The sequence below is a fragment of the Phaethon aethereus genome (assembly GCF_964289735.1).
Source record: "Phaethon aethereus genome assembly, chromosome: 2".
NCBI lineage: Eukaryota > Metazoa > Chordata > Aves > Phaethontiformes > Phaethontidae > Phaethon > Phaethon aethereus.
In genome coordinates, this window is record NC_138582.1 from 60,014,700 (window position 1) to 60,030,549 (window position 15,850).

Below are 15,850 nucleotides of genomic sequence, written 5' to 3' on the forward strand. Positions count from 1 at the left end.
CCCAAACACATTTAATTAAAGACACCCTTCACTGTGCGCGCTTTGCACCTGGCCCTATGCACCCATTAATTACATATGGCCGTGGGCAGCCAGAGGCCAGATTTCCCATCTTTCCCTTCACAAAGTGACTCTGAACATTTTGTGCGTATTTTATAGCAAACATAAGAAGGATTATCAAACCAACTGGTCAGGTTAATAAAATAATATTCTTAGTGATGTATTACAAAAGAAATGCTCAAGAGTTTCTCTTAGCTCAAACTACAATACGTAGCATTCATGAAAATATTTGCAGAATGCACATTCTAATCATTTTGCCATTCTGCAGTTAAGACAGGCTATCAGGAAGCCTTAAGGCAAAACATTTTCCGCAAAACAGGCTCTTAACAGTTTCTCCCTAACATAACGTGCACACAACAGCATAGTGTCAATTTAAAAAAATATTTAATGCTGCCAAAAGGTATAAAAATACAATAAGAATGGCAGTACAAAACAAAATATTTCCTAATTTATTTCTTTGACATCTCTCTACATTAATACAGGCATTATAAAAAACAGAAGACAGCAAATTATTTCGTTTCGCAAAGTAGCGTGCTGCTGGTGGTCTTCATCCCCTTGATGCAGTTTACGCTGTAAACAGATAACTGAGGTCGTCTTGGTACTTAACAGACCTCACTTTTTGTTCCCGAAGAGGGGTTCATGTCTCACTTTGCATGTCAATAATTTGCAGTTTATAGCTGCAGAATATTCGCAAGTCCCGAAGGCTTAGGTGTCAGTCAGTCTCGGCCTGTGACATACAACGCAAAAGAAAGTCACCGATTCAGTATACAGCACAGAAAAAAAAAATAGAATAAATAAGAACAGACACTGGGTTTGCAACTCACTATAAACACCAAACAGCTGCTCATGCATTCCCTGTGGCAACTACCAGTTACTGTTTGCCTGTAGCAAGCGCTCTGGGAAAGCCATTGCCTTTTTAGAAGGTATTTCCATGCTACAGCATAAGGCAGATGCTTGCTGGAGAGCCCAGCAAACCACATACTCACGCATGCAACCACAAGCCCTGCAGAAGTCTCCTTGGGCCTTAGTGGGACTACAGGAGGCTGCACCTCCAAGCACTGACATCGCCTGTCACGGCTCTGTAGGTCTGTCTTGGCACAGCGGCACAGGAGTACGTGTTTCTAGGCAAAGGTTGCGTGTAGTGAGGGAGACATCCCAACACTGGATGTTTTGTCCTTGGGAAGGTAAAGGCTCTGCTCCAAGGAATGCAGAAAAAGGCCTTGGTACTTACAAGATACTACAAGTAAAATGCTTCTAAGGGAAGCTAGATCACTACACTGATTCATAAAGCAGCTTTCTTTGATCAGGTAAGACACGTGAAAAAAATTCTTCCAAGTATTTATCCTTCTAACTTAAATAAAGACTCAGACAGAGATACAATTTTGAACACATTTATTTTTCATACATAAAAATGAAAGGCTGACCTAAAACTCGGGGGGAAAACAAAAAAGCCCAGGAAGACTACTGTGTGTTACGTCAACTTTGCAAATTTCATCCTCTGACTTAAGCCACTGGGCCATGCAGAAGACTTCCTCATTTGTCATCGTTAATTTAGTTTCTCACGCAGTCCTCAAGTGTCTCGGGCTTAACTATAACGCCAAACAGTGAACTAAATAATTTGGTTACCATTCATTAAACTTAAAGCTAGCCAGGCTTTTTAATCACCTACACAATTCAGTCACACATACATGCATACATATTTTCACTTCCTCCCGTTTCAGTGGGACATAAATTGATGTCAATAGACCATTTTACTCAAGGTTTAACAAAATAAGCTAAGTTTCACTTGCAACATCTTACTTCCATAAAAATCAATCTGTAAGGTTTTTTTCCAAATCACTGCATCACGCTGAATTCAATTCTTTTACTTAACACATTTCAAGAAAAATACAGATGTACTGTCACTCTACATGGACTGTCCCTGCACCAAGAACATAAACACAAAACCTAAAGGACTAATTCTGAATTTGCGAACCCCTTGCAACGGAGGTCCACATGTCTGTTAGGGATTTTTTTTGGTTTTATTTTTAAACGTGCATGATTTGTACACAGGTGTTCATCTGAGAGTCAAGCACTGTTTAATCAAATTCAAAGAAGTCCACTATGCATCAAACATTTTGACTGATGTATTTCTGGAGCAGAGAGAAAAACCCAATGCAGTAATGCTTCGAATCGAGTGTAATGGCATTTTAGAAGCAGCACAGGACCAGCCAGCAGCTCGCCAGAAACTAGGGGTGGGGGGAGGCAGGAGAGGGGTCAGAAGGCACGTCCTTCATTTTTACTCTTTCTTTAAGCATTTCCTACGATAGAGGTCACTGGGATCAACAGTTCTTCATTTTGGCCCATACCTGCTCCTACTTAACATCCAGGTTGTGCAAAACTGCTGCAAGTTTAAACCCTACAGAATAACAAAGGATGACAAGGGCTCAGTTCGCAGTGAAAGAGAACAAGCCTCCCCCAGATTTTGGTTTTTAAGGATTACTGACAGACCAGAAAGAAGAGTTTTACCCAAATTACCTCCTGGAATCTAGTAAGAGATCTAATGTTCTATTTCCCTTCCTACGCCCATACCGTCATGGACGATTCACTAGACAAAACAGTTTTGTCCAAGGCTTGTACCAGCTCGTGGTCCTTACATTACCTAAAGGCTCTCAAGACACAGCCGTGGAACCAAAGCAACTTTTTACAGATCAACCGTTGAACGTGCAAGTCCTGCACTTTATTGCATCAAGAAGGTAACACAGTGTGAGACGATGTAAGATGGCCCCCTCCCGCTCTGGCCCGCCCCATCCAGACAAGAGGAATGCCTGCTCAGGATCGCAAGAACAAAGAAGCCAGGATTTACAAGATGGGATCCAGAAAATATCCCAGTGACAATGTGACAGACATGGCCAGAGCTCAGTGCCTGTAAGACATCCTGGGCCACCAGTATCCTTCTCATACAAACAAAAAAGCGATAAATGACAGCATGATTTCGTGATGGTTTCCCCTGCACTTTTTCCTTAGCTGCTTTTAAGTATTTAGAATAAATACTTAATACTGGAATATTTCTGTTATAAAAGCATTTAATTACATTCCGTGTGTTTTTCCATAAGCAAAATATCTTTTATAAGGCACATACATTTACACCTACTATTAGCTACAGCTGATACTGAAAAGCCTGCCTTCCCAATTTAAAGGGGAAAAAAAAAAAAACCAACCCTCTTTCACTAAGCCTCTTGTTGGATACAAAAGTTACCGTGGTTGTAAGAATTATAATGTGTCCTAAAATATGTAAGCTGCCTGCCTATACTGTGTGACAGCCATCAGCAAGTCATCTTGCTATTGGAGCTGCACAGTTGGTCAATAATGCCACAGGACAAGTTCAGAACTGTATGTTCCAAGAAAGTACACTTGTTTTCCTCATCTGGGCCCATAAGCATTTGTTTGCTATATAAACAGAGCAGTCTAAAATAGTATTAGCTATTGTGAAATGAGAATTTCAAAGAGTAAACTCAACTTAGCTTTGCATGGTACATGTCAGACTATTTGGGCCCCGTGCCTGGTATGTTACTACGAAGTTTACACGTACTGGAAACCTTTCAAGTTAACTCCTTTGGAGCAAAGTAATGATCTATCTCTTTTAGTATTTTTCAGCAGTAAATCCCAACAGTGCTTTACAAAGGACCAACGTGGGCTGGAAGGGGTGAGAGGGGGAGAAGAAACCCCCCCAAACCCCCATAGCCAACAGAAAACAACCAAGGTAGAAAAACGGAGAGAGAAAATATGACTTCAGAGAAGTCATCCCACAAAGCAATGCATGAATAAATAAAACTCAGGTTTCAAAGTGCAGTCCAATACTACTAATTACTAGGTTTCGACTTGAGTGACAGCAAGCTAGATACAGCCACACACAATCTCTGGATTCAAACAGAATCTCAAGGGCAGAAGGCAATTTGTGTTCAATTACTATTCAGAAAGTGTTACCATCCAACTAAGGGAAAGGGAAATAATTCTGAAGTGACTGTAGCATAGGTATTCCCAAAATATTAGTCTTTAAGTATTTTAAGTCATGCCTCTCTTATGCAGTGCTGGGGAACCTGAAAAGCAATTCTACTTTATGAAGCAACTCGTACAGCTGAGCACACTGGGTACGAGAGAATACAACCAACATCTGTTCTCTATTACCATCACCCTTGGAAGTCTGACTACAGTTTCCTTTGATGTACGTGCTTTCTACGCCTATTACTGATGAATGAATTTTCTTCTTTCTAGCAATTAAAATCTATAGACACACAAACCATTATGTTTCACATTTAATGGAATGTCAGAACTTTAACAATTATGGCCTTCAAACAGTAGTTGAAGTCTGAATACATTAATGAACTTAACAGTATGCTTTTCAGTGGGGGCTAAGTTCTCAAAAGCCTTAAGAAAAAATTCAAATTTCCAAGCCTTACTTAAATAATGAACACTTACAAAAAATAAATAAGGAATGCAAATTAAGAGTAGAAATTGGTAGAGTGCTTCATCAAACCCCTAGCTGCTCATATCATAAATCTGAGGGTCAGAATATGGGGAATGGTTGCACTATTATTTTCATGCACAAATTATAATTACATTTAGTTTCAAAATCAAATTCTTTTTGGTCAGAAATTTGTACAAACTGAGCTTTTAAAAGTACAGTGAACTACAAAAAGATTAAATATGCAATTATAAAATATATTTATCCTAGGTCATAAGAATATAAAATGTTTATGTTCATGTCACTAGTACATTACACATTACACACATTTAAAGATAACTTCTTTGCATTAATAACGTAAATGATACAACACTGTTTATTGCTTATGTCAGGCAAATTTAAATCCAGACAGCCTTCAGTAGCTAAACCTCTGTGGTTCAGGGTTTGCTTAAGATCTGGTAGAACACCATTTTAAAAAGTGTATGAACAGTTGCAGCAAGTTCGTACCTGCTGATATAAACAAAAAAACGTCAACTCTGTTGGGGGGAACAGTTCATTTTTGAAAGTACCTGCAGTGAAAAGTCCTGAGATGTTGACATGTGATGAAGTTTACATCACTTCTCTATTGTATGTAATGGTCTGTACCCATTCGAGGTGCAAGGTGTTTACTGATCAAAGTCACACCCCTAGTCATGAACCTTCAGCAAAATTAGCTGCTGGAGCAGACAGGCTTACTGTTTACTTATAAGGAATGTTCTTGGAAATACATTTTCCAGCAAGAATAAGCACCAATTAGAATCAGTGTACCAAACCCAATCTTAGTGAGAATAGGTTTCCAATATAACCACCTTTTTCTCTTTCTTTCAGTCTCATTTAGCTTCTGCTTCATCTGCTGCAGCTTTTGTGCTGTGTTAGCTTTTCTATCCTCTCGCAGTCGTTTTCGGACAGCACTTAAAGAGAAAAAAGAAAGAAGGTAAAGGTTAAATTGTAGAACAGGAAAAAAGGCTATTAAAGTATTAAAACACACCCCTTCCCAAAACACTCCCAAAAGTTAATCCAGCAGTAACATATGGCAGCAGTATATAAAATCTAAACCAAGCAATCTTTACTCTGTTTTAAAAACCTTGATGTGGGCAGTTTCAGGTCAGCGAAGCCCTATGAAGATAGTAAGTAACATATGTAAAGATGTAAGTGCTGCTCGACCTAAGTGTTCAACAGGGAACAGAATTAGCTTAATTATCTGAGCTTAGTCTCCCACCCCCGTCAGTCCCCCGCTCAGTGGCCGAGATTTTTTTTGCACGGACGCTGCTTTCATATGCGATGTCAGGTGCTACCTGCAAACATTTGGAATCACCATATAGGAAGTGGAAGGTGATAAAAACTTTGTGCCTCTGAGGTACCATATATTTTTCCGAACAGAAGTTAGCATTGTATTTAAAAATCAGTATCGAATTATGCTGGGCACTTTCAGGACTTAATTCACACCGTACAACACAGCTCACAGTCAGTCTGTTGGAAAAGCCTTTCAAGCATGAGGTTTAGCTGCTTCAATTAGAGTCACTTGGTTTTCCTCTCTTGACCTTTAAACAATACAGGGTTATCATAAGAAATAACTGAAGTTTCATTTAAAAAATAATTAAATAAGACAGTCAAATACCACCTGTCCTTTCCCTCTACTGAAGAAAGATCTTAAAGGTTTCTTATGGTAAGAAAAGCATACAATAATTCAGCCTCTAAGAGAGTATGTCTTCCTTCTAAACGGTTTCCTCATTTTGCCTACCTTTCAATGTTTCCATCTGCGACATCTTGAACTTTAGTGGACAGGTCAGTATTTATTTTCTCCATTTGATCTTTGTTCTCCAGGCCTATGCTGTTCCCATTATACTTCTCTGTGGTTATTTTGGTTGGGTGTGGAGGAGACTGCTCAGAACTTGGTGCTTGGTCCTCCTTAGAGAGCTCCTTCCACCGTTTCTGCAAACAAGGAGAACATATTTCCAACATCCCCCTAACACTGAAGGACCTCTTTGCCCAAGACATCTTCCAACAGAACAGTCACAGAAGTAGATTAAAGGAACTACTAGATCGAGAAATAAGGTTACATGAAGATGCACATTCTTCAACAATCATCCCTTTTTGTTTTGTATTTCTCCAGGATGACGCTACCATGAAGGTATGAGGCCACTAACATCAAGGTTTGTACTGGCCACGGTAGCTTCACAGTGAGGAAGAAACTTGTCCTGTATCGTCCTACAACATCCAGCACTTCCCATTTCCCTCTACTCTTTACATGCCTACGCTGTGCTGTTACCTGTCATGGCCCCAAAACACAGCAGGATCTTGTGTCCAAGAACTGCCTAAAAAGAGAGAACTGTAACAACTTGCAAGCCCAATGAAAAAAAAAATCTAGGGTTATTTATGCCAGTCGTGGCCTACTATTTCACCTAATGGTCCATTAGGCCAGAGATCTACTGCATCATAAAACAGATATTCACCTTGTTTTGAGAAGTAATCTGAAATGAGATGGAAGAAAAACAAAGATGGGAAGTGGTTTGCTAGTTCTCTGTCCTAGTGGGTAACTGTCCCAATGATGAACAGTCTGAAGGCTTTCTTGCAACAAAATTTCATGCAGGGGAAAAAAAAAAAGACAAAACACAAACTAGAAAGGTAACAGGAAGGAAAAGAATTGCCCCTAAAACCAATCAGTTCTTTTCTCACACAAATCAGCCAGCCTATAAAGATACAGAATACCTTGGGGAGGGGAAATCAGTTACTTCTAAATGTCTATGATAAGAAAGATGAACTGAAAATTGACTCTTCACAAAAGCAGCGTGAGAGTCTCATCTGTGGAATGAATTCAAGACTGCTGGTCTAAACTAAATACCAAACTCAGGGACTGATGTCAAAAAAACCCAGCTACTTATAAATGAACTGCTGGCAGAATGAGCTTAAACAATAAACTGACTCTGCCATAGCAGAGGAGATTCCAGCATACATCTGAAATCCACTAAGGGAGTCTTCATGCACAGGTTTTCTCTGTTTTGTCTTCAACCAAACCAGAAGAAAACAAAAACACCACCCCAAACCATCAAACAACAAAACCCAAAAAAGAAACATCCACTAACAAATGGAAATCCACTTAGCAGCTCTCTCTTACTGTCACAGAAAAAGGCCTTTTGGAAGACATGGTTGTGTCCATAGGAGACTTGCTGGCTAAGATAAATACTGATTCCATCTGGAGTGATAAGCCACACAGGAAGAACTGAAATCAGAGACAATTTTACTACTCTTGTCAAACAGAAGGAATTTCCCACCAAGAATTCTATTTTAAACATGTAATAACAATAGCTCAAATGGCTGGTAATTTTAAGTTTAAATATCCAACAGGACTATGTGAATGGCAGGACTGGTAAAATAATGTACAACTTGGAGCAGACAGACAAGGAGAGTTGTGTTGCTAAATTACCTGTGACATTTTATGACAGTGCCTGCAACTTTACAAAAAGGAACAGGAACTGAAGTGCTACCCTGAGTCTTGTGAAAATATGTCTGGAAAAAACAAAGAAGTGATGATTTGAGAAACATAATTGTCCTTAAAATTATAACCAAAATACCTGTGTAGGGGAGCTAAGACTTAGGGTCTATATTGCCTCTTGGAACAAATGGAAACAATGGAAAGGCATGTTAAGATATTCAGCTGACAGAATCAGCTGAACATCAGATAGAGGTTTTGGATTCACAAGTTTCAGTACAAAAGTGAAATATTCTTCTCTGTCTGCAAAACACATCTATGGATCTAAGGAATTCAACCTTCTTTTTCCTTTCAAAGCCATAAACTTGTTTTCCAGAGACCACTCATTTCAACAGATTTTTCTGAAAAAGTGATGGTAAGTCATTCTACTATGTTGTTGAAGCAATATTAACTTATCTCTCTTACAAAGGAATTTTACAGAAATGAAAACTTCAATCTTGTTCCACCTCACCCATTTTATATAGCGCAGTGCTGCATTATAATTAGGAAGTGAGTAATTGTTTCGGCTACAGCACCATGCAGCAGTGTACCAGCCACATACCTCTGCAGTGCTTCAGGGCAACCTAGGTGAGCATACAAGATCCTTTTGGTCACAAGTGGAAATCTCAGAGGTGCTGAGGGAGGAGAAGAGACTACCCCCCCCCCCAAGCCTTGCAGTTGCAGCCACTAGCTGTGAAAAAGTAAAGGTTCCAAGTATACCCTGCATTTTTCTGCACAGTTGACTGACTTCCGAAATCCATGGAGATGTCAGAGATGAACATTTTGATAATGTTGTGTTAGAGAAGCGTTCAATGACTTCATGTCCTTCCCACCACTAGCAGAGAGAAGTAAACACCTCTCCCATGCTGGACAGTCTGTTCTCTACAGAGGGGAAAAAAATGATCTAGCTGACCTTGAAAGGAGAAATACTCCTAATTAAGCACTGCCAATTGATTTTCTGCACATGGCCCTGAGGCCTAAAGAGAAAGGCACCAGGACAACTGCCTGCACTGCAGAAAACACTGGTTTACAAAAAGATCATCTGAACAATACAATCGTAACAAGAAAAAGAAAAAAAGAACAAATAAGAAGTGTGCCACCTTAGGCGTTTTCTTAGTATGACAAAATAACACACTTGAACCTGACAAGCAGTATTCCGAGTTGAAAATGCTCCCTTGTATTCAGAAACAAGAAATCCTGTGATCTAGATGGGTAAGTGTGGGAACCAGAGTTGCTTGCAGTTTGCAGCATGGCTTTTTTAAAAACAAAGCAGAAAAACTATTAGAGAGAACAATACTCTCACATCACCAGAAACAGCTTCCAGAAAATAAAGACGTTAAATTGCTATTAGCATTAGGATGAATCATGCAGTCTTCTAGGCATATGGCACAGGTATCAGACTAGCAAGACACTACCTATGTGTTGATTAGTAGTTGTGCAAAATTATTTATATAGCAAGTCAAGAAACATTTGTCAAAAAGAAGAATCTGACAACTACCAGAATCACAGAAAAGAGGAAATGTGTTTTAGTTTACCTGCTTCATTCATCATTTTAAGAAATCAACAAAATAAAAAAGCGCGCTAGCATATGAAAACAGAATTAACTCCGTTTTGCAGCCTCTCCTCCCAGTCCTCCCTCCCACCATTTAAAATAGCTGTTGCTAACTGTTCTATCTGCAAGACACAGTGACAAAATAGTGAGATTTGGTAATCTGTTTACCCCAAAACTCATTATATTCAGCTAGATTCTACTAACTGCTACACAAATTTTAAAGGTGTGGGGGGAGGGAAGTGGGAAGCAAGCAACTTTACTAATAAACCTGATCTGTAGCATCAGGCAACTTTATTGTTAGGGAAGTATATAGCAAACATCAAGAAATGCTAAAAAGATTCTTGCTACCTATTCAAAGGGATACTGGGCATTACTTTTGCTTTTCAGTGTTGAAGATACCAATTTAACTTTTTTTTTTCTTTAATCATTACTACAGACAATTGCTTTTTATATTTTATCTAAGAGGGGACAAATACATAGGATTAAAAGTTTAGCTGATAGAGGGTATCTGATCACTGCCTTCTAATACCTTCTAGGCATCTATTGAAAAAGGCAGATTATTTAAGTCCCACAAAGTTATATGTTTTAAAGTAGTTCGGAGCTCATCCTTAACTACTGTTAGCAGTATACTGTTTATGTTTAAATACACAGAACTAAACATTTACCTGTATAGTTGAATCCCCCATTATAAATTTTGCTCCTTCTATTACAGCCATATATGAAAATCTTAGTTGATCAGGAGTCTGAATAAGTCCCATTCGATATTTTCTCATATCCAGTAATACCTTCTTAATATCTACAGAAAAGGGGTCTTTTTTCTCCATCTGTAAAGAAAGTTATGTTGAAAGTGTCATTGCTAGTGATAAAGACAACATATAAAAAATAATTACAAGTAAAAATGAGTAATAAAATTCAACCTAAAAATTCCATTTCTTCATACCATGTTTCCATTAGTTGTATACAAAATTGATATCTCAAATGATTTCTAAATTGTTTTACAGGAAAAAAGCTAACCATCTAATGAAAGCTTATTATGGAACAAATCAATGATTATGTATTGACTAAATAAATCAGTACCCTAGTATCAAGTCTTAACATTAAGAAATTTAGATATGCTTGATTTTATTCAGGTATGTATTTGTATTTTGAAATAGGACCGTAAGAATCAGAACCATAAAGCAGTATTTTCTACTGCTACTGAATGGAACTGGAATGACTGAATATGGCAGAAGTTTCCTTATTTAAAGCAGAATCCCTAATCCCAGCAATGCACACACCTGTCCCCACACTACATTCATGGGGTGTTTTTAACCACATGTCTGCACTTCTTGCAATGTTCACTTTAATTCATCTGATATTAAAGCATACTTGCATCAAGATATACACCTATGTTTTTCAAAATGCAGAAAAAAAGAAAAACTGAAGAAAAAAAAATCTAGAGGACCTAACCAAACCAGAAGATAAGTGTCTTACAATTTAAATTAAATCCTATTTCACCTAACCCTGTGCTGTACTTCTCACTATTACCAAGCACAGCCAAAGACAAGAAGTCTGTGCCTGGACTTTAAAATCCAACAAAAATTTAAAGAGATTTTAAACACTATTCAACATTTAAAGTGCACTCAAGTCATGAGCAATTATAGATGATGCAGTGCACAGAGTAGGCAAAAACCCTACTCATTCATGTGGTACTGCAAGAGGCTACCAAGCCCCACCTCCCAGAGGGCTGCACAGCTAGGGAAATTCTGTACCATCCTCCATTGCACACTGCAGGAAATCCAGAGGCATAGAATCATTAAGGTTGGAAAAGGCCTTTAAGATCATAAAGTCCAGTGTTCTCATCCTAGTTCAGATACCAATTTTCTGCAACCTTAAGAAAAGGGGCCTGTCAGACCTGCAAGATACTCTATGTTTAGACAAAAAGACTTACATATTCAGTTGTCTCAACATACATTCACAAGCCTAACTTCAAGCTCGTATTAAAAAAAAAAATCTCAATCATTTCTAAGCACATCTTATATTAAAGGAAAAAAAATGCTTACTATTTGCTTTCCAGGAAGCTTTGAAAATGTGTAAAGAACTTCAGGATGGATTTGTAAATGTATCTCAAGAGTTGTGTTTTTAAACCCTCGAAATATGTGAAGAAAAAAAAAATGATGTCTTAATTAAAGTTTTCACTGACATGTCATTAGCTTAAATGTTTTTAAAACATTCTGACCAAAAAGCCCATACTGGGAAGACAGGCAGGGTGTCAGGAGACGCAAAGGGGTGACAGAGAAAATGACCAAACACTTACCAGAACAAGACACGTGTCTACTAATGAAAACGTGCCGGAACGTCCTATCCCTGCGCTGCAGTGAACTACTGCAGGTCCATGTTCAGGACTTAGCGAGCCAGACTCTCTGACTTTAAACAGAAAGTTCAGGAATGAAGCTGGGGATTCAGGAACTCCAAAGTCTGGCCATGTAGTATAATGAAAATGAAAGATCATCCTGGACTCACCACTCTAGAAGTGAAAACAAATAAACAATACAACTAGAAAGCACTCTACTTTTGTTTAGATAGCACACATTTCCCCAATCTAAATCAATAGCTATTTTAAACCTCCCATTTAGGCAAACAATCCAATAACTTGCTTCAAGTTGGATAACAACCAACAGTGCACGCTGAAGCAATTTTTTTACCCGAGTTGGTATTTTCTCCTTTGCAATTATTACCATACACATTTTTTCTTCTTCTCAAACTTTCAATATTATATTTTCTTTGCTTTCCTACTTGCTCCCAAATATTCTTCTTTTTCTACCATTAATGCAACTTCATGCTAGCAGTCTAATAACTGCTGTCAGCCATTAAGAGGACATAAAAAAAATACCCATCAGCATTGTAAGCACTCTCTGCTCTTGGTCAGAGCAAGTTTTAATATCAAGAGGTATTAGCATCTCCTTTACACTAACCACACTACTGAGAGGAGCAGGAAGCTTTATGGAAAAGGCCTAGAAGAACCCATTTAGCAGGCTGTCTAGCAAGACTTCTGCTGGATGTATTCACTCTTTGTAAGTAAGAAGGAAGGATTCCAAAACCATGCAGTTGTTTTAGAACCATGCCGCTCCCCTCCTAACATGACCAACTAACTGCAAGTATTGAAATGACAGCCAGAAAGTATGTATGTATCTGGAGTGCTTTCAGGACAAATTTGGATCGTATCTTTCCAGAATTCACTTCAGAGTTGCAGTTAAATGCTATCCCTCGCCTCTGATCTTTTCCTGCTACATTGATTCTGAGAAAACTTGATCACTGATTTAGCTCAGGGATTTTAGAAGGGTTCAGTTATTTTTATCCTCCTTCTATTTCATCTTATTTTCCACATAGATTGAAACCTACATAAACCTCCACAAAGATGGAACACAAGAAGATTTAAAATATTAATATATTCCAGAAAAGCTGTTTTTCTTTTTCAGCAACAGTAAAATATAGCTATGAAATTAGAATAAATTCTACTGTTCATCTCCTGTTCAGTCTGTTTCAACTTCTTATGAGGGACAACTTACGAAATTACTTTGTGAAACTAAAACAATCCAGTTCATGGTTACCACAGTAATAAAAATACTCTCCCATTTTGTCTTTTGCCTTCAATGCCTGATACTGCAAGAGTGCCAATATTTTCACAGGAAACAGTGGATATTAACATGACTCAAGTCACTCTCAAATGCGCAGTTATCTTCCAGGAATAACATTGGCTAAGAGCAAGGACAGAGTCTGATCCATTGTACTGGGAAAATGAGTACACAGTGAGATTTCAAAGGGGAGAGGAGGCAGAATCTACCAAAGCCTAAATTGCATAAATACACTGGGATTTCCCTTTCTTATTTGTCCGAAACAAAGCATTAAAAAAGGGTTTGCATTTTCAGCTGAGCTCTTCTTACTGGCTGTCTGTACCTAGTTTTTCAACTAGTGAGTTAACTCACTAATCAACTGAAACGACCCATTTGTTCAAAACTCATGGAGACAATTTTTTAATAAGCAATCTGGAAATTATAGAATTTTAAAGAAGATAACACTCTTAAGCAATTTCCTCTAAGAAAAATAACTCATCAGTTTACAAACAAAATTAAGAGGAAAACTGGAGAGATGAGCTAAAATGCACATACTAAGAAAAGCAAAGGTTAAAGTTGTTTCTTGTGACCCTAGATGATCATTTACAGTGGTAAATGATACTCTGCCCACCCCCCCTCAAGATTCTTAAATAACATTCCAGATAAAAGCCTCCCTTATACCTCAAGAAGGCAAAAATGCCCTTGTCTATAGAAAACAAAAGTGATCTGTGGGCTGTTTCTGTTTTCAAATCCCATACTGTAAAGCACTAAGCATCCTCCTCCTAAAAAAAAATAAATCAGTAGTGCTTCAAGCACATGGCCAAGTATCACCCTGCTCATACACTAATCTGAAAATAGGTATTTCTAAAGGAAAGATTACACAGTGCTGTTGTACATCTCATCTAGCCCTAACCCACAAAATTACTTTTTTATCCCTCCCCATACTGTACGTAGGCTTTATCCATCCCACAATTTTCCACCACTTCAGCTCATTTTAAAAATACCTAATCTCTTCATCTTTCTCCACGAGTCCCACTTCAGAGCACCAGAACTGGCTGGTCTTCTTTGAACTTGCAGTTCTAATCGTACAGCCAAATCCCATTTCAATATTTCAAACCTCCAACATTTTCTCTCATAAACAGAATGGCTCTTTCAAGTGGTGCTTGGCAGTCAAGCTGTACAGCTGAAATACTGTCTTTGTGCGAGTATCTGTACCAGCCTTTCTTAAAGAACCCCCCTTGTCACTGAGCCATGCAGCACAGCTATCACTTACGTGAAGTGATACAGAACTATAATGAGAAAAGGTTTGGCTTGCTAAAGAGTCACAACTGCTGATGGACAATTTTAAATACCAACTGATTTTATAAAAGAATATCTAGTTCTTTTAAGAGAAAAAAAGCTGGACATCAAGACTCGGGGAGTAGTATAAAATTTTGTATATGTTATACACAGGGAACTCACTTCTGTGTGATAACTGAAAACCAGCTTATTCTATCATAACCACAACATATTCTTCCAAGATTTATTCCCTAAAACTAGCTACCAAAAAAAAACCCCCAAAACCCAAAACCTTGAATAATCATGGGACAACTTTTAAACAAACAACTTTTCAAGAAAATGAGTCAAACCATTCTAGCAAAAGCTTCATGAACTACTTAGGACAAATTTTCAGTAAATAACTAACATAGCTAAAACTGATAAACTCGGAAAGTTACCACCACACTGCACAGTTCTTCACTCACTGCTGGCAACAATAACAGCCTAATCAAAGGATGATCAAACCGCAAGCCATGCTCCAGGTTACAAGCAGACAGCCACACGAGGACTTAAGCAGAAAAATAACGTAATGCAGGTAATTTCCATCAAAACAAGCTTTGTCATAACCTTTTTACAGTGACTATCCAATCACTCAAAACAAAAGGTTACAAAAATCTCAGAATAACTTTAGGTTGTTCAGTCACCTGAGAGTATGAACATGAATAAAACACGGCAAAATGCTCAAAGGTATTTTATGCCTTCAGTGTCAAGTAAAACCGGTGAAGAGAAAAAAGCTGGTCTGTCAAATTTCACACACCCCTTTTAAAAGCCTTAATTTCATAGTTTAAGGGGTACTGAAATGGTCTAACATATGAACGCATAAAATGCACCTACAACCTCATAGTGGTCCTGTACTTAACAATCATGCCCTCGATACATTAACAACTAATTTGATCATATAAAAATGAGAAGGCATGCTGTAAGGGCAATATTCTAAGCACTGAAATTCAAAATCTTAAATCAACTTTTACCAGAACCTCTTCTCTAGTTGTTCATTCTAATGCTTGGCAAAATGGTTTTCAAAATGCACATTAAAATGGCAATGAGGACAATGGGGCCAAATAATCCTCACAAACATTCTGGTTTGTTTTGGGGTTTTTTTTGTTGTTTGTTTGGTTTTTTAATAACTAGTACATATCCGGTAAGTCAACTATGCCCATTGAATCTGCAAAACACTTGGCATTAAGTGGGTCTGGGTTCTCCTTTCCTGTTAAGACACCAACACCTTTCCTAACACCTCAGGCTTATTTCTGAGGTCATGAAGACCAAAATTAATCCCTGTTGCAGTTTGTCAAAATGATATAAGGACATCCTACAAGTTTAAAAGCAAGTGCATGCCATGTTTCAGAAATACCTTCAAAACACTATAGGAATTACAT

The 15,850-nt window shown here is 38.1% G+C and overlaps 1 protein-coding gene across 2 annotated transcripts in view; it reads right to left on the bottom strand.

Annotated features, from left to right (window-relative positions):
* Nucleotides 1–422: 422 nt before the first annotated feature.
* The window catches only part of PTPN2 (protein tyrosine phosphatase non-receptor type 2), a gene marked incomplete at both ends in the record, with an annotated part of 32,554 nt that continues 17,126 nt past the window's right edge, over nucleotides 423–15,850 (bottom strand). Inside the window, 5 exons of one of the 2 annotated variants that reach the window (XM_081996951.1) lie at nucleotides 423–784; nucleotides 5,350–5,451; nucleotides 6,282–6,472; nucleotides 10,227–10,385; nucleotides 11,858–12,067. In XM_081996951.1, coding sequence (XP_081853077.1) covers nucleotides 763–784; nucleotides 5,350–5,451; nucleotides 6,282–6,472; nucleotides 10,227–10,385; nucleotides 11,858–12,067 — 684 coding nt within the window. Of the gene's footprint in view, nucleotides 785–5,243; nucleotides 5,452–6,281; nucleotides 6,473–10,226; nucleotides 10,386–11,857; nucleotides 12,068–15,850 lie in introns of those variants that run through there. The other variant, XM_081996950.1, reaches the window with a different exon arrangement.